At 31.6% G+C, this 19340-nt stretch overlaps 2 protein-coding genes across 5 annotated transcripts; both read right to left on the reverse strand.

Annotated features, from left to right (window-relative positions):
• Nucleotides 1-2: 2 nt before the first annotated feature.
• Nucleotides 3-11011, reverse strand: LOC108733663 (adenylate cyclase type 2-like). 3 transcript variants are annotated; one of them, XM_025979186.1, is made up of 19 exons: nt 10679-11005; nt 8264-8404; nt 6062-6448; nt 5855-6004; nt 5682-5800; nt 4552-4696; nt 4348-4487; nt 4079-4228; nt 3886-4018; nt 3353-3795; nt 3125-3292; nt 2816-3065; nt 2690-2758; nt 1941-2084; nt 1620-1839; nt 1399-1562; nt 987-1224; nt 279-592; nt 3-218 (listed from the first exon to the last, which is right to left on the reverse strand). In XM_025979186.1, the coding sequence occupies exons 1-18, from the start codon at nt 10841-10843 to the stop codon at nt 300-302; spliced, it is 3519 nt and encodes a 1172-aa protein (XP_025834971.1). In that variant the 5' UTR covers nt 10844-11005; the 3' UTR covers nt 3-218; nt 279-299. The 3 variants fall into 3 exon arrangements, 2 of the variants coding, with proteins under 2 accessions (XP_025834971.1, XP_025834972.1); XM_025979187.1 differs by lacking the exons at nt 3-218; nt 279-592; nt 987-1224 and having other exon boundaries at nt 1405-1562; nt 1624-1839; nt 10679-11011; XR_003232062.1 differs by lacking the exons at nt 3-218; nt 279-592; nt 987-1224; nt 1399-1562; nt 1620-1839 and having other exon boundaries at nt 2055-2084; nt 2812-3065; nt 10679-11010.
• A 616-nt stretch (nt 11012-11627) lies between these two features.
• LOC108733674 (importin-4) lies at nt 11628-17574 on the reverse strand. 2 transcript variants are annotated; one of them, XM_018464938.1, is made up of 15 exons: nt 17432-17574; nt 17113-17285; nt 16875-17049; nt 16422-16607; nt 16100-16357; nt 15623-16042; nt 15186-15567; nt 14892-15127; nt 14582-14784; nt 14175-14520; nt 13936-14118; nt 12998-13206; nt 12425-12557; nt 12102-12282; nt 11628-12044 (listed from the first exon to the last, which is right to left on the reverse strand). In XM_018464938.1, the coding sequence occupies exons 1-15, from the start codon at nt 17483-17485 to the stop codon at nt 11920-11922; spliced, it is 3264 nt and encodes a 1087-aa protein (XP_018320440.1). In that variant the 5' UTR covers nt 17486-17574; the 3' UTR covers nt 11628-11919. The 2 variants fall into 2 exon arrangements, with proteins under 2 accessions (XP_018320440.1, XP_018320441.1); XM_018464939.1 differs by lacking the exons at nt 11628-12044; nt 12102-12282; nt 12425-12557 and adding an exon at nt 12580-12887 and having other exon boundaries at nt 12942-13206.
• Between the last annotated feature and the right edge of the window lie 1766 nt (nt 17575-19340).

The raw sequence follows: 19340 nt of genomic DNA on the forward strand, positions 1-19340 counted from the left end.
TATATCAATAAAATTGTTTAATTTATACTGTAATTAATAATTTCGCAACGTAGGCTACATGGCAATGCGTCGTGCTTTTGATGACCAAGTGAGCAGATCGAATGGTTGACAACTGTATATTTTCTTTCTTTCCCGCTATGAAACCAGCAACTGAAGACCATACCGATTTTGCATAACTCTCTCCTTACTTCCGGTAACGAGTCTCGTCGTATTCAGATCTTTGCAATAAAATAGATTAAATAATAAAAATAAATTAATTATATTAACTAGCAACTTACATAATTACACAAATGACTGTATTATAATCGAGTATTGCAACATTCATACAGGAGCACTAGTTCGTTATTTTCATCTAAAGAAACGAAATAAGTGGGTACACGATTTCCTTTACCCTTCACATTAATATAATCTCTGAATTCGCAAGCGTATCCTTCGTTCTGTATCACTTCCGCGGTATTTTTTGATACCTGAATTTTCCCTGGGATTCCCCTAGTTTCCATTCTCGATGCCATATTCACCGAATCTCCCCATATGTCGTAAAGAGGTTTTCGTGAACCCACAACACCTGCTGTTACTTCACCATGGGAAATACCTGTTTGTTTTTAATAATCTTGTATATTAATACGTGTACGTCGAAATTTGTGGGTACTTATTACAAAGACAGAATATAACTCATATCATTTGAAAGACATTATGCCATATATATGTACAAAACAAAAATAACTTGTGTACGTATACTGCCAGGCAGGCAAAATTTAATTTAAATTGCTTTATAATTAAATAAATGTCAGTAAAAAATGTCTCAATGAATTTTATGAGTAACATAGATGGTTCAATGGTAAAATGCTTATTGCCTGTCACGCGGGCGCCATGGGTTCGATAATCGGCTGATACAATGTTTTTTTTTTTTCGTCTTAACTAGGTAAAATCAATTGATCTTACGCGATTTTTAGTTATATACAAAATTGAATGTATGTGGTACGTACCAATCCTTAATTTAGCTTTATCTTGAAAGGAATCTTTAGCGACTTGTTTTAAGACTTTCATCATTTCCACAGCAAATTTTACAAGTGTAATAACAACATGATCTCTCGGCATATCCTGGTAGGCTGACCTTTCTTCCAGAGAATCTTTACGACCTGGTTCTAACCCGCATGCAGCCATGTAAGTCCAATTTATCACTTTTATTTTTTCAACAAAGCGACCATTTTGAGACAATAAGAGCTAAAATGTATGTGTTATACTTAATAATGTAATTTTTCCATTTATTGCTAGACTATTTAATCATAAGTTGAAAGCTCACTGCGAAGTTCCTACATAAGTATGGTGAAATGACATTTCATATTATTATAACAAAGGTAATTTACAGCAGAAATATAAAAACAAAGAAAGCCTTACCTTATCAAAATCTCCTATTAATTGGTTCATAATTTCTAATACTCTTTGTTCACTGACGTTGTCAAAATAAAAATCGCATGCAGTAGCAAACATAACGGCTACATTTTTGTATTCTTCATGAAATAATTCTTCACCGTTTCGATTAACATCCAGATACATTTCAGCTTTAAGTTTTTTTAATTATATACAATATATATTGCTACTGTTCTGATAAAACATACCTACATGAATTGGAAGAATATTTCTAATGAGCATGCTGTTTATTTTATGTTTAATATTTGCCTGACTTTTTTCAGCGTTTAATTGTCTATTCCAATTATAGTCAAGTCTATTAAGATAATCTGATTGTCTGTCGACCAAATGTAATGTAAGGGCGAAAAAGACTGTTATCATTACATGTGACAAATTAGAGGACACCATATAATTTGTTGATTCGCTACTCTACATAAAAAAATCCAATCATTTTTGTTGAAATTTCATGAATATTTTTTCTCAAGAATAACTACTTTAAAATCAGATAAACAAATCATAAATATACTCACCATAAAAAATTCATAACTGGCTGTCCACATGTTGTAAGCAAAAAAACTTACAAATATACACACCAAGATGAGCTTAAGCCACACATAAATTTTTATAAAGAGGAATAATATAATGATTATCACAGACATAGCCCTGGTCATATTCTAAAAGCAACGTAGGTAACATGTCTTTATTCTTAAGTTATGGACAGGATGTCGTCATCTAATGATATTTGCTGCTAAGTGTAGGTAGTATTTCAAATGTTTGATAAGGACCTTACAAAGACAACTAATCATCAAATTGAAATTTGATGAGTGGATACCCGGATAAATACTATAATTAGCAGCAAATATTAGTAGAAGGCGATATACTGTCCATAATTTGCTATTATATCAACTTATTTTTACGGAGCAACTTCGATTTAGTCGGTGATTAATCGAAACTGCCAATGGTGTGGTAATGAGAGCTAATACATATATAAGTTCTAAATCGCGATCCACGTAGAGAAGTTTCGATAAATTACTGATCAAAATTAAATTCTTATGCCTATAAACTTTGCTACACAAATACGTGAAGTGTATCGCCATCTAGTGGGAATTTGTTGCTACTGAAGTATTTCAAGCGTTAGACAAGACCATACTAAGGTAATTCAAGATGTCTAACGCAACTTGTGACGTGAAAGGTATGTAAACTATGTTAATAAGAACGTTTTCTGATTAGAATTAAACGTTTTTATAAATACATAAAGAACAATATTAAAATTTCTTACCCAAGGTGTAATGCATTCTTCGTTGATGTCCGTTGTATTTATTTCGTTGAAGTATTTGTTACACTGCACCTGAGAAAAAAGTTTTGTATATAATACGAACGATTCAAAAGTCGCATATTTACCTACTAATTCGGTTGAAACGCAGGCTACACATAGACTTGTTGTAATTATGTAAATGAGAGATCTCCAAATCCAACTACTGGTTACCCGATTTGAAACCTGGATTATCAGCCTCAAATATGTGAATTTTGGTAATAATTCGGGATTCGAATTGGACATATATTCCTGCCAAAGATACTGAGACCATAATACTGGTGTTATTACGACAACTAAAAACACTAATGTAACGTAATTCAACACTAGAACCGACTGCCATCTAAAATTTAAATAGAAAACGAAAAATTCAATAATATTAATTTTATTTTTCATATTTACGTGCTGAGTGTCAGATTTTGGAGAAGAGTGCAGCACAGCATTAAAAATATTTGCATTAAAATGGCGTATTTAAAGAGAGGATCCCCTTGTTTTATGAACTGCATTTCTACCGAGAGGTTTTGGAATACCAGAAAGAATGGATGAATATCTTTAACGTTGAACCATTGTCTAAAAAAATTAGTTATTTTCTTATAATTTTTCAGTTTGATATAAAAATTGACCACCTACTGGTATTTAGTGAGAGGCATCTTTTTTATAGCCATTTCCATGCTCTTATTGGTATTATCTAAATATCTCGCGTATTTTTTTATGTAGTTATTCATGAAAGCTGTCCTTCTTTTAATGTCACCAGAATTTTTACGTCTTTCGCTCATTGCAACGGGGAGACGTAACGAATTCAATCCACTGGCTCTTCTTTCAACTGGAGCGTCCCCCTTTCTCACAGATTCGCGTCTGGAGTAAATCGATGAGTAATAATCTTCGGAACCACTATCTGTGGTTCCATTGCTCAATGTTGAAGGTGTTCTACTGTAAGTCCTATTGTTTAATAAACTGTAACTTGGCGATTTATTGAGTTTACTGTTTGCCAAGAATTGTTGCAAACTGTTGGAGTCTCCTGTTTCGTCGAGAATAACACTCAGCTTTCTTAAACTATCCCTTTGTACATTAACCTTTCAATAGAAATAAATAATTAACAACTTTAAATAATTAAAAAATAAAATCAAATTAAAGGTATTCTCAGGCAATAGTTTTCGACTTACTTCGAATGGTGAAATAAGAAAAGTTTCAATGTTGAAAGGTTGAAGTTCAGGCATTACTCTTCCCTTATCGGTTGGCTCAATCAAGTAGGGTTTTTTTAGTAAATCTTTTGTCTTCTTTGTTATATGCACCTTACTGCAAAGTAAACCCCTCACATCATTTAAGTGTTTTGTCAAAATAAATTGTGTGTCTTACCCAGCCTCACCTGTTGATTCCATTTTGTTAGCAATAAGTACATCAGTTGACCACACATCGAACTGCCACTTTGTTAAACCGATCAAACCGCTCAGAACTCGTCCAGAATTTATTCCAATTCTCATACCAATGCCGACATTACTGCTTTCTCTAAAAATATAAAATATCTCAAATAAAAGTTATAAAGAGGAAATACTTTAAAGAAGACATTCATTAATTAGTGTTGATTAAATGTAAATCTATGTGAAAGTGGATTATAATATGCTTACCTTACATTTCTGATAATTTGTATCATTTCTAATCCGAGATCTACACAGGCTTCAGCATGATTAGGTGCAGGATCTGGAGGTAGACCCGCTACACAATAGTAGCAATCTCCCAAGAATTTAATTCGCAAAACATTAAGTTTCTACAATAAAAATTACAATTCAAATTATAACCAAGTTACATAGGTAAAGGGTCTACTGTCGTACCTCAGAAGCATCATCAAAACTTCCAAAAAGTTCGTTCAATGTTTCAACCAATTTGGTCACGCTTAGCGTACCAGTAAGCATTGTAAAATTAACTACATCCGCATACAAAATTGATACGTTTTCATAAACGTGAATGTATGGATTCCTGAAATCAAAATTAAATTCATATTCAAAAAAGAAAAAGACGCATCATTTTAGTACATGTGATAGAAGTGAAATATCTTTATAGTAGGAAGTTATCTAATAGATCGCACTCAAAGATTTAAAATAAGGTAACAACAAGAACTGTGGAGCGCCTACCACAGGGTTCGATTTTTTGGACTAAATGCTATCTGTACTGTACATTAATGATAACAGCATACCTCATATTACAAAATTGGATTGTATCTATGACAATAATTACTATTCAGTAAATAATTGATTATACTTGGGAATTGTTACAGCTACGAAGAAGACTTTCTTGTTTAATAAGATAAAATCTATCTTGTGTATATAGTTTGCATCAATTCAGCATGTCTACCACACAAAGCAAGCCAGTTAAATATTTCATAGGCATGACTAGTCGTATAGCCACGCCTCTCACTATCACCAGTTATAGTTCGGCGAAACACGAGGGTTTGCGGAAGGCTCAGACTGAAATCACATCCTCCGACTTTTAATGATCCCCCTTCGAATATTCGAAATTATTCTATAACGGTATTCTCGAATAATAATTTGGCCATATATAAGAATCCTTTATCCGCTCTTTATGACATGTATGCAACAGGTACAACACATAGTTAAGGAGGACTATACGGTCTAAAAACGATCACAGATGATGGAGAGGATATTTCAACCTAGAAGGGAATCCAACTCTACCAATTCGGATATAAAACTCACAATTACGTTATAAAGAAGAACAAGATCTTATCTAAAAATACTGGTTTAAAAAAAGGTAAGAGTTATGCAGAGCAAGTGGGATGCACATTCAAGGGAGCGCCATATGACAACATTAAATTATCGGGAGAGACGTTCATTTTTCTCTAAAATTAATATTTTTCGAATTGCAGCGTCAACCGTGATTGAGGCTTGAAGAATTACTCTGATTGCGGTTAAAGAAGTTTTCCTTCAAAAACTTTTCTTTTACTTACTCAAACGGTTTTTGTCGAGGAAGTCTGGACGATGTTTCAATGACTTGAATCGTTCTCATAATGTCGACTTTCACTTCTTCTATTATATTTTTGGGGATGATACTTGACATGAGTTGATCCTGAAATGTTCTGGGTACTTAATTCTGCAAAGTGCTATCAAATAAATCATCTACTTCCTGTTCTTCTTCGTGTTTCAGCTTTAACGTGGACATTACGCAAGCTCGCCGGTCTAAGAACGTTCTTCTCTGGACAATTTCGTTTATAACACGATAATAAATACCTAAGCAGTTAATACAAACCAAGAACACCACATCAGAACTTATCTAAAATAGGAGAATTTCAGGGGGGAAGAATAAGACTTTTTAAAATTATTGAAATACCTTTTGCCACATGTGAAAATCTTCCCTATAGTCCCCTGTGATGCCATAAACGACAAAACAAAGGTAAGATATTTCGCATAGCGATACAAACGATCCCAGAATGAAAGTCACGTATCCTTTATTTATGTTAAAAAATAAATAGCAGGAAAATATTATAATTGTGGTATAGGCTGGCCTGATGATATAGAAGTTTATCCAAAAATGATAAAGGGGTACTAAGAAATTAATTAAGAACACTATTGCAAAAACTGTTATGGAGATTGTCATTATAAATTTTGAATTTTTCAATAAGTAAGATTCGTTGAAAATAAGAGTTACAGCAGACAATACAATTAGAATACTATAACATACGAGATCGAATATCACAGCGTTTAGAGAGTTATTGGCCTGAAAAATAAAAAAAATATAATTACGTAATTGCAAATGCCGCAGTGATATTAAAAATAAGTTTAGCAAAAGCAATCCATTAGTTAATAAAAATGTTGTTAGGCAATAGGTAACTTAATTATCATAGAAAAATTATTTTATAAAATGAGAAAAAAGCGTCCATGATCAAGCACTTGCAGTACATATAACAATACAGCATCAATAAAGTAATGATATTATCAACTCTCATTCACTGGTTTACATTTAACATTTATTGACCACTTTGAACTTATACAACTTGTACAATAGTTAATTTATGTATATGGGAAATGTTACCAAGGGGAAAATGAGACGTGCCCTGTTATTATACCAACCGAACAAGAAACTTTACAATGATGCTTGCAATTTGCAATGAAATTATAGAAGTTGATATAATCAACTGAGTTGAGATTTGCGTTTGTATAAATATGTTTTGTGTAGTTACAAAAGTAACTGATTTATTTGAGTGAAACTGGACATTTAGGTAATTTAAGAGTGTGACAAATTAAAAATGGATGCAATATTTGCAACAAAATAAATTTTATCGCTTACTTCACGAAGAGAAAATAAAGATAGGAGAACTGGGTAGATGAACTCCAAAATTAAATTTGAATCTGATACAACTAAGCAGATAATTTAATGTTAATGTGTACACTAACACAGACTGGTTGTGCTAACGTGATGCTAAAAATGTATTTATTTGTCACTGCTTAATCGTACGAGTAGAATGTTTCGTTCGTTTTATAAGAACTTCTTCACATATCTTAAAAATATAACATCATCGCGAATAGTAAAATATCAAATCAAATAAATAAGTTACGATGCACGTAACATACACATGCAAAAAAAAAGATATAATTGCATCATAAATAGCAAAGGATATGAGTTATCGTCTTATCTTATTCGATTATTGTTGTTTTACATTTAAAAATCTTTTAGTTTTAGTCTGTAGTTTTGTTATTTATAATTCACTTTTATCTATTTTCATTTTTTTTTAATTTTATAACAATAATAGATTATAATGAAAACATTGAATTGAAACATCAACATTCTATTTATTTTTCGAAAATGGGGATGTGTCTTTGAAAGGCCTGTGTCAAAAACAGCTACTTTTATGCCTACAAACACAATAAAATTAATTATTTTTTAAATTGTCAATTAAGTATAGTTTTTTACANAATGAAATTACTTTAAAACAATTTAATAAAAAAAAAACCAACACGAGTTCGTTTGCGTGAAAAAAGAAAACACAATCGAAATCGGTTTAGTCATTTTGAAGATTAGTCCGTATAGATTATAGGACAGATAATTCTTTTTTAAGGGTCGTTTGTGTCTCACTACTCACTAGCATACATATGATCTTAAAAAAAGGCAATTATTTCAACATTCCAGGCAGGAATTTCAATTTAATGTATATGTATGTATACAGAATTATAAATATCATTAGAAATTGCTAATTGTAAGAGGTATTTCATAAATAATTTCACATGAAATGTTGAAGCGATACAAAAATGTTTATATCTTCAAAACCCATTCAGCTCATTTTATTGTGTATATTCTCAAGTAAAATATTTGTGAATGTATTTTTTTAACAATTTCTTATAACAGAATTTAAAATAGATAATAATTTTATTATGCTAAAATTGTTTTCTATATCCACACGATTAATTAAGTTATCTAGAAACAACTCATAAAATAATGATTTGTTGTTATTGCACTTATTTTTAGCATCACTGATATTAACTGCATTTGTAAATACCCATACAATTGATTGAAACAATTATAAATAATACTTACCAAATTAGAAGCTAATACTACACAAAAATGAATAATGCCCAATAGGAATAGGAGAATCAAGAATAACGAAAAATAAGCATGATTTATTCGTCTTGTGTACTTTTCAAACATGAAATCTAAATTTTTTATCTTGAATTGATCCTGCAAAAACAAAAATACAAATATGATAACGGTTGTATCACTAGTGACTTAAACGGTTAAAGTTGTAAAAGGGGAAAAAACATACAGTACAGGGGTATAAATAATTATTAAACATATAATAAACATAAACGATAGATTACAAAATCACAAAAAGTATTATTTTTTTGAAGAAATGCTACTTCAGCAAATATGTATGATAGACAGAGATGAGTAAGACGGGTTTTTAAAATTAAATGCAAAATGTAAATACTTTTTTGATTTGTTATTTCAAATGTAAAATACGAAATAGATTTCCTTTTTGTATTTTAAATGCTAAATACAAAATACGTATTTTCAAAATACTTTTTTCAAATAAATACTTTTTTGTAGTATCTATTTAATTTTCTACATTCACTTAAGTATAAACTATTTTTTTAAGAAAATCTTGCTGGCATTTTCTAATTTTTTAAATACTGGAATTTTTCTAGACTAATGATGGTGTTTGTATTATATCACTAGCTGCGAAGATTGAGTATGACTCATATTTTTCTGTTTAAAGTGATTGAGATATAGTTTTTCTATCTTTATGTTATAGTTTCTACAGTTCAACAACAAATAATTCTTCTATATGCTTCCTTATTTACCATTGTCATCCGTTTTAATTGGAAAAAAGACATTGATGCCAAAATAGTTTGTTTACCGTGAGAGATCAGAGCCAAAATAGGGTTGCAAATAATTTTATTGATGCAAAATCAACATCAATCATTTTATATCAAAATATTTAAAATCCCATTTTGTTTCCAATCTTTTACATATTGTAATAAGAGAAAGAAATTGAATCCATAGTTTCTTTAGCTTCGGGTTCGTCTAATAAGTGAAGGTTTTCGAAACGTTTTCTAAGAATTTTGGAATATAGGCATTTATTATACCATAATATCTTGTAGTTTTCAGTTTTACACAGCTGGCGTATATCAATTCGATCTTGTTTTACGGGCTGTTTTGTCATAATTTATAGAATTTTGTAGTTCCTTGCTAAAGGTACGATAAGTGATGATTTGGCAGCTGCTGATATCAATTTTGAACTTCAAAATTCCATGGACCATGATGTTGAACCCGGAAAACAATGTCTTTTTAATATTTTAGATTATCCATTTCCAAAGAGTTTAGAATTTTTTGGGCTCCCTTCAGTTAAAGAATTAGAAGGCATTCATGGAATGTCTATCTGTCCCCTTTTTAAGCTTCTAATATCTTCAAAGGCCAATGTCAGCAACTTTCATTCATTATTTTATATAATGCTTGATACTAGCAAAACTTTTAACGGCAAAAGTGTATTTTGAATTTTATGAATAGAAAAAACGTTTGGAAATGTATTTCAAATAAATCACGTCTCTGATGATAGTGTGTAAAGTTAGTGCATAAGCGTTGAAGTAAGAACTTTTGAACGACGTTTCGTTGGGCTTAACGGCAACCTCATCAGGCTCATTGTCAAAAAGCCATTTTCACCAAAACAAATGTCACATTACGATATCTTGCTGCACTTTTATATCATACAAATTAAAATTAGATTTAACTATTGTGAAGAGCAAAATTTTCCGCACCCAAATTTGAAAATTAGTTAAAAAAGACACAAAATTATGAATAAGTTCCTTCTATTTCACACCTTATGACACTTTGCCGCACTTTAATATCGAACAAATTTAAATTAACTTGCACCTAATGAGTACTTTTGTTAATGAGGTAAATGGGTAAAGCAATGTGTTCAATAATAGTTTAACTTATCAATTTAAGTCCGATTCATGCATCGGCAGTTTCGTATTACGCAAAAGTTATATGTACATTGGTATACCTTTTCTAGGAAATACTTTTGATGCACATTTTCAGTATTGTATATTTAATATTAAACAGAAACAATTCTTGGGGAGGAGGGGGTGAAGGTTTTGAACAATGATATCAATACCTGATGTGTAACTGTCATATCTTTACTGATAATCACAATAAAATAGTTTTATAACTTACGTAGAATGATGAATATTTTTAAGAAAAATGTATTCAATATTACATTTTCGACTTATTTATACATTTAGTCGTTACTTCATTATTTGACCAAAACTGGAGAATGTTTTTCGATCTTTTCACAATTATTTTGTGCTTTATATACGTAAAATGGATTTTTTTCTAATTGTAAGAGTAAGTACCTATATACATGTTCTACTAATCGAAATTTTTAAATTTTTGAGTAAAATGAGCAAATATTCTAACGATAACAATTAATACTTAATATTTTACTGTATTTACCCTTAAATAAGAATAATTCCAAGTTCTTTCCGAATTTTCGTCGTTAAGTCCATAATAGCTATCCTCACTAATCCTTCTAATATTTTGTAAACTCTCTCTTGCCGCATGAATCGTTAAATTCGTACCGGTAAGAATGCTGTTAACTGAGACACGATTCGAAGACATTTCTAAACAGGTTTTCAACAAGTACGACTTTTTAAATCATTTTTCTAAAATTCTTTAATAACGCACCGATAACTTTTTCCAAACGTTCCGCAATCGAAACTGCTGTGAAACTTCGAAAACGTGATGGCGATTATTCGTAATCATTTTCCAGAAAGATAAAACTATATGATATATCTTAAAACAATTAGCTACTTTAATTATTTATCTTACACACAACTATTCCAAGATTAGATATCTAAGTAAATGCTTATCTTGCTTCAAAAGATATCACCATTACCTTTATATTAAAAATGACTAAAAAAATAAAATAAATAAATAAAACGTTTCTGTTAATTTCAGCAAATAAATAAAAAATTAATTTATTTCCAATGATTGTGGACCAAAACAAAATTGTAGTAGGTGTTAATTAATTTTAACGCGTTTTATTTGAGAAATTATAACCTTTTGAAACCTCTATACTTAAGAAAGTACAGCAGAAACTGGATAATGTGAATAAAAAAAATCAACTACTACGAAACAAATTACAAAATAACTTACCAAAATATTTTTTTCGCTGTATTAATTGTATATTTTTTTCTCAATTGACTGCACACGACAAGTTTTCTTTCAAGTCTTCAAATCCCATTTAAGTTGACCGATTAATGAATAGTACCTAGTTTAAAAAGTATTATTTATAAACAATTAAAATAAAAAACATTATGTACATACCACTGAATTATACTGTTATAATAAAAATTGGACCTTATAAGAGTTATTGCCTTTTTTATCTAATAATAAGATGAAGTGATAGTCACATACATTTATTTTGCCAAAATTAAACAACTCGGTGCACAGCAAAAGGAAGTATGAATAAAATACAAAATTTTATATATTATAAAAAAGGGAAAACGTAATAAATATTTACAGTTCCTAATTTAAATAAGCTCTCATTTTCCAAGTAACAGTCACGTTACGATCAACTTACAAAGTACGCAAAGTAAATTGATTATAATATTTAATCGGTAAGTATATTAATTAATATTAATAGGAAATTGTATGTATTAAACAATAAATTAAAAAAATCTTTTTCAAGGCATTTAAGAAAATAGCTGCTTTAGCCTGTCTGTCACTTCTGGTCCTAAAGACGCGACAGTCTTCGAAAATTCATCGTTAAAATCACGATGGACCACCTTTAGAAATTCGTTCACTAAATTTCCTGTTTCTAAAAAAAAAAAACAAAACAATTTCCTTTGATTTCTGTTAATAACATATGGCATACCTTCGTTTGGTATCGAACTTTGGTTACAATAAATATGAATGACCACTTTTAGAACACTCAACAAGTGTTGTTTAAGAATGGGACTTCCCTGTTGGTACAATGTATAAAAGCACTTTACAACAGCCTCATTTTCTTGAAAATCTTCTTTCAATGGTAAACGTTCTAATAACACAGGGAATACCTAACAGAAACAAATTATTAATATCAAATATTTCATTTATTATAATGGATGGTCTAAAATAAATTAATTTTACTAAAAGTATTTTTGAAACTGAAGTTATTAAATATTTTTTAAAAGTTTATTTTAAAATATCTTTACTTACTTGTTCTAAAGGCACTAATCTGAAATTGGCAATTATAAGTTTACTAATTGCCCCACATATATTATCCATTGTTCCTGCGTGAGATTCTGTAGATATTGCGTTTGAAAGTGCTTGAAGAATCTGAGTGTAATGACTGTTAAGAATGAGTAAAGGAAAATATACATATTTGATATGAATATATTTGGAAAATTCAGCCGCCGCGACACCTCAGAAATTTTGAAGTAACATTTTTATAGCTATAAATAACTTTTAGGTGTTTCATTTTTGCCAGTTACTAATGCTAGTGAGGGGTAAGTAATCTCTGACTTACACTCTAATGTACAACCGAAGAGTAGGCTGCAAGACTATCTTCAGATTCCATTCAGGAATCGTGGGAATGGGTGGGTAGAGATTGGAGAGGTAAAAGACGTGTAAAGGTCAACTTGAAATACAAAAGGACTAGAAAAAAGCTTTCAGCAACTACCTATCAAAAAATATCTTATTATTTATCAAAGACGAACGTGAAAGAGTGTCTCACCCAACGTAAACTCTTAGACACAGACCCCCATATTTATTATTTACAAATAAGGATACGGAAAAACACAGTCTTTTCCATGAAGGGCCATTTCACCTAAGCCATAAATCGAATTGTTCCTCACTTCATCGCTCTTGTCCTTAGCTCCAGCAAACCAAAGTGGAAGCAATTGGGAAATAAACTTCTCAATGTAAATACCTAAAGGTTTCATACATTCAGCGAGTGTTCCGTACGAAAATGACCTTTGGCTTTCGCTATATTGTTTTTTCTATAAAGAGGAATAATATATTTAGACCTTTACCAGACTACAACATTTAATTTGCTCCATAACATGAGTAAAAAAAGTAAACCGAATTTTAGAAAAAGAAAGAAACAGATGGTTGTTATGTATTATTAGTCGGACTACCCATGTGCGCCCGAGGGTTGAAATTGAAGTGAAATTTATAGAACTACCTTGAGAGTTCAAATTCTTTTTTTGTTTTCGTGGAAGAGGGAAAATCTTTATAGACAGTCAGCCGTCCATACGACTGGTAGGATATCCGAGGAAGGTGTTTCACTAAAGCCCCTCTGCCTCAGGTCGTTCTAACCTGCTGTTCATTTTCATTGTTATAAAACAGAACATTATACCATCCTCTCAATTTATTTGTTTTTAGTAATAAACTCCTTTGCGTTTTATTTCATACTATAACGATTTTTGTAAGTTAGGACGAGAAAGACAGTATGATAGTGAATTTTGTCGTTGCTGCTTACAAAACGTCCGATGGGAACAGTGGGAGTGGCTAACTACGTCGCTACCCACTAATCATATAAGTAAAAAATAAATAAACATAGATTAAGAAGTAGAAAAAGTATTGTATCGATCAAGAATGAAACACTGAGCTATCGATACTCTTACATATGTAATCTTTTATTTACATATGTAAAAATGAGTGTTTCTTTGCTTCTTTATTTTATTTTATTTTTATTCAGAAAATAAAATAAAATTAATTGTTCTCACCGTTCTGCTTCCAATTAGTTGCAGTATATTTGGAAAGTAGCACTGGAAATCATCAGGTTGGATAGCGTTTCCAAACTTCGGAATCACATCCCCCGCATACTCTAAAAGTAGCTCATCCTGTTCAGCTTCCCCTTCGTCTTCGTCTTCGCCTCCACCTTCGAGATCGCCGTCTTGACATGCTGTCTACAACATCATTATCAACATCAAAACTTCATCAAAGTACTTTTTAAAAAATTCACCTTTAGGGTCAGCACATCAATGACACAGTTCATTATAGCCTCTCGGTGTCCATCACCGACCAAGGTGTCGCCCTTGATCTTGTCCAAAAGTTCTGCATAGGTGTCAAGGGCGCACATAACCACATTGCGTTCTTCGTCGGTTCTAATGATCTCTGCACACTTGGGGATGAGCATTTGTAAGGCTTTAAAGCACGCCTGTCTTCCTTCATGAGTATTAGTCTCGTGTAAGCCAATGCAAAACTGTTGAAGGGCTTCGATGGACGACTTACGGATTTCGTTTTGTGGGAAGTTTATTAGCTTGAATATTTCTTCGAAACTTTTTTCTAAATACGGTAGAAAAGGCGTTCTAAAGAACAGAATTAATAAAATAAAATAAAAACGTAGATGTGAAAATAATTGTTATCTACCCAACGTTTCTGCAAAGTTCTCGAAGGGTTATGCAAGCCTGTTCCTTTTCGTCAATGTATGCATTTTCTACTGAGTATTTACATTGAGTTGAGTCAGTATCAGTGTCAGAACCAATCTCTATGTCCTCCTCCAGGTCATCTTCAGAATCTGAGAGATCGTCGTAAATATCTGCTCCATCTTTTTCGTCATCAGCATAATGAGTCTTAAAAGACACGTAATAAATTACAGACAAGGAAGTCTCACTATACGGGTCCTTTTTTATATCTTTTTGCAACGGGACCCTCTAAAGATATAAAAAAAACTACTTACTTCAATTCCTTCACTGCTTTGGATAGTGTTAATCATCTGTTCAACAACCTGAGGTAGAATTGGTGACAATTCTTCCTTCATGACGCTAGCGAGGGAAGCAAAAAGCATATAAACAGACCTTCGGGTGTCCGGGTCATCTGATTTTTCCAATATTTGCATGCCCAATTTCATAGTTTCAGCAGCCAGCGGCTTAAAGTTTTCATTACCAATTGATTGAGCCAAAGTAGCTAAACATTCTATTATACAACACATTGATTAATAAAAGAAGAGATACAAATTTGAGCAAAAAAATACCTAGAGCTTCGCTACGCAGATGATAATTATCGTTGTCGGCATCTACGCTCAAATAGACGTTGATTATTTCGAGTAATTTGGGAAAATAGGGTAACATGCCCTCTTTGGCGGCACTGGCAGCCGCACTTACCGTTTCGAAAGCGGTCTTTTTGAGCTGCATCGACCAGTGATTCGGATTTAGAGCGGTCAGCATCCTCTCCATCAATGTAGGTAAATATGGGAGCAAGCCATCGTCCAAATTTTCGCAGAATGTTTCCAACGCGTAAAACATTCTGTTTAAACTCGGAGGTTCCGTTTTATCATTTTCCATGTGAGCGTAGATTTGCGAAAGATATTGGAAGAGCACAGGAAGCAACTCTGAAGCGTACTTACTTATCTCGGGCTAAGTAAACGGAAATTGAAAAGAGGAATATTTTTTTAAAGAAATATTGGCATACCTGTAAATGTTCAGCAAATTGTCCAAGAGCAAATAAAGCAGCATTTCGTACAACAACGTTCTCATTTGTTATACCATTACAGACGCATTTCAGGAAGGGTTCTAGATACTTCTTCCTGATGTACTCCGAGCAACCCTCTGCAAGCACAGCCAAAGCCAAATAGGCAGCTTTTTGAGCATAAATATCGTTGCCTTGAATAGCAGGTTCGATTCTTGTTAAAATGAATGGAATAACTTTATCGGGGGGCACATGTAAAGCAATTAAATCGAGCGTTTGTGAAGCAATAGTTGTGGCAGTGTATTCATCAGGATCGCCCTGATAATAATCTTCGTTTGCTTCAGATTCATCTTCTGGCTTTTGTGCCATCACTTGTATCATCACATCTATTATTGGCTCAATCATTTTGTGTTTTTGAATGAGCTTTAAAATACATATAATTACTATTATTATTTAAAAAAAATCTGTTATATTTAATACCTTGGCTTTTGATCTTATAAGCCACCCCAAAACAGCAATAGCTTTAATTTGAACAGATGTTGGGATAGCTTTGTTAGCCCCAATTTGTAGGCACATTTCAACAGTTAGAGATATATGTGGAACAACTACAGCCACTGCATACTCTATGAGTTCTTCAATTATTTCAAACAATTCACAAGCTTTTCTATCATCTTTTGAAGAGAAAGCATTAATAATTTCTATTACTTTTGGATATAGTCTGTGATAAACATTGATCATCTATAAAAAGAAGCCAAATTCCAAAATTAGAAGTATGACTCTATCTATTTATGTGATACTGTACCTGTTGATGTCCGCCGATCACAGGGACCAAGTGAGTCATCGTTAGAACAGTATAATAAGAAAGATTTGAAGTCAAATTTGTCAGGGATGAAATAATTTTTGTAAAAAGTTCCGCAAAAGATTCTGCATGAACAATATACGAATCCTTTGAAATTTCGGTCATTATTGATAAAGTATACATCCCTAACTACAATTTTAAGGGGGTAAACAACATTGATGTATAACTACAAGCATATTCAATTTTGCAATTAACATTTTGACCATTCATGAAAACATGAGTACACGAGAATTACTGTAAGATCAAATGCTACTTATTATTAATTGCAATAATTTTTTATTGTAAATAAATGTAAAATACAGTCCTGTACTTGAGAAACCATTAAGTAGTAATTCTGTGTACATGGGCATGGCATATCATATGTGAATGGTCAATAGTCACATTGATTAAATTTACCTCCTTATCTGTTTCATTGTCACTATTACAAACTGTGTAAATAAACTGCAAAATTTCTGGCCATGTATTATTGGGGAACTCGTGTTTCCCTATGATTCCAATAAACTGTGCAATCGCATTTTTAACACTAATTTCTCTTTCATTAACTAAAGCTTGCAACATGCCCTGTTTAATTCTGTAAAAGTAAATAACTGGTAAAGTAATGCATCTTTCTATAAAGTAATTGTAGAAAAATTACCTGTTTCTTATGTCGACACTGACTTTATTCCATTGGTGTTTTTTGCCCAAACGCCTCCGAAGAAGAACTGCTGCTGATTGTCTGATTTCCACATTTTTTGAGGATACAAGTACATCACACAGTGCAGGGACAGCTTCAGGCTTTTTGAATGCTTCCTTGAGTTCTTTTGTTCCCTGAATAGAATTTATGTTTAATTAATGCAATAATAAACAATTAATCCGGTTAATAAGAAATTCACGTGTATTGTTCTTAGGTTAAGTTTTAACAACAACAAGTCTATTACTTTCTAATAAAAAATCTATTTAGGAGTATCCTTTACCTGTTGAACGGTTTTGCTATTAGGCACTAATAATTTGGCGACTATTTCTTCCATTTCGTAAAACTACTGAGCTAATTAACTAATTTAAAAGTTGGGTGTACGGCTTGCAATGTCAATTTAATTCAGATAATGTCAAATTGTAGAATGAATACATGATAAATGCACCATTGTCAGATCTTTTAAATCAAATTGAAAGAGTTGTTAAATAAATCGTTTTAACAATTAATGTATTAATTAATAACGAAGAATAGTTAGAACTCCAAATAACATTTCGATTTGAAATTCAATAACATTCCTTTTTTCGGAGAGATCAAGTAAAATAATAAAAATTTTCTCTGTCAGTACTATATAAATATAATTCAATACAACTCTGAGGTATATTTGGCAACTACAGTTTACACAATATATATCTTAATGTTAGATGGCGCTTTGTCATTCATTTTGATTATTTCAAATTAAACATGTCGTTGGAAGATGGCAGCACAATGATTTTTAGTGCATTTTAAAAATCCTATTTAAATCTTTGATCGTAAGTATGAATAAATCAGGTGATAGCATTTTTGTAATAATAGATGACGCATGATCCTCAATTTTATTATAAATTTGAAAATTTGACGGGTAACAAATTACAAAAATACACTTTTCATTTTAAAGAAACTTTTATATTTACAAGTACATAATATCAATGTGAATGTGTAATTTTTTCTTATACGCGAAGTGGTCGTGCCTAATAAATAATTAAATTAAAAACGTTAAAAGGTTGTGAATGTTTCGTTTTCGTGTGGGGAAAAGTTGCATCTGACAAGGAGCCTTCTGTAGTAAACTAGACAAGTAAACCGTAAGTTAAAACTTTTCAACAGCTTACAAGAGTGGTGCTGTCGACACGTCGTTGGGAATTCTCGATGTTGCTTTTGCTTACCCAATTTGCCCTATTTATAGACGGACAATTTCAATTTTATTTTCGAGACAACATTTATCAACTATAAGTAATCCCATTATCAGAGCCATTTTTTTCCAAAATACTTCTCTATTTGTGGCTTCGCATAAATAGATTTGCTTAAGTGAGCAGCACTTACTCTTGTTATTGTAAACTACTTACTTTAATAAGATACCCAGAAACATGTGTAATTTTATTATTAGTTTACATTCGCAAGACTGTAATAACTTTATAAGATGATTATGCGTCATGGCGGTGCATCTCCATATTCATGAATCTTGATAAAGAAAATGAAATTACTTTAAAACAATTTAATAAAAAAAATTATAAGTATTAGACTTATTCGGTAATATTTTATCTCCAAGTTTTTGCTTCGATTAGTAAATTAATGGGGTTGATTGATTGGCTATACTCAGAGCGACAGGCTGGGCTGGACAAGCCACTTGAAGACAGCTCTTATAGAAGACATGAAACTCCACTTTTGAGCACAGTCTAATCGACAGATTTATTAATATGAATTTGACATGAGAAAAAATAACAAAAATTTGTTACTTGTTCAGTAATAATTTATTTGGTTGATGACAGAATTATGAATTTCTTTTTCTGATGTATGCATTATGAGAATTATTGTAAAATTGACTAGGTTGTATTTAGTTGTTAATCCATTAATTGTTACCTAACTTTAGATTTTTAAAAATTTTTGTTGTCGGTGTAGACAGGGATCCACAAATGTTTTATTTTAAAATTATTTTCATAATATACGAGGTGTCCCAAAAGAACAATATGTATCAGTTGTATTTTTTTAAATGGAACAGCCTGTATGTTTTTACATTTTTAGATTCTACGAGGGTGGATTGATAAGTTTCCGGCCTAACCAAGAGATGACGCCACTAGGCCTACCTTGAGGTGACATTCTATAGTACCATCCTTGGATAGCTTGTAGCTATAGTTTCAGCCCGATCTCCTTGCTAG

Source organism: Agrilus planipennis, unplaced genomic scaffold (assembly GCF_000699045.2).
Source record: "Agrilus planipennis isolate EAB-ADULT unplaced genomic scaffold, Apla_2.0 scaffold32, whole genome shotgun sequence".
NCBI classification, from domain to species: Eukaryota; Metazoa; Arthropoda; class Insecta; order Coleoptera; family Buprestidae; genus Agrilus; species Agrilus planipennis.

Coding starts and splice junctions, on each gene's coding strand:
- LOC108733674 (XM_018464938.1), bottom strand. CDS start 17,485: ATGGAAGAAATAGTCGCCAAATTATTAGTGCCTAATAGCAAAACCGTT. Junction 17,286..17,431: donor ATAGCAAAACCGTTCAACAG/GTAAAGGATACT, acceptor AATTCTATTCAG/GGAACAAAAGAACTCAAGGA. Junction 16,043..16,099: donor TTATAAGATCAAAAGCCAAG/GTATTAAATATA, acceptor TGTATTTTAAAG/CTCATTCAAAAACACAAAAT.
- LOC108733663 (XM_025979186.1), bottom strand. CDS start 10,843: ATGTCTTCGAATCGTGTCTCAGTTAACAGCATTCTTACCGGTACGAAT. Junction 3,796..3,885: donor TTCTTATTTCACCATTCGAA/GTAAGTCGAAAA, acceptor TTCTATTGAAAG/GTTAATGTACAAAGGGATAG. Junction 1,225..1,398: donor TAATAGGAGATTTTGATAAG/GTAAGGCTTTCT, acceptor CATACATTTTAG/CTCTTATTGTCTCAAAATGG.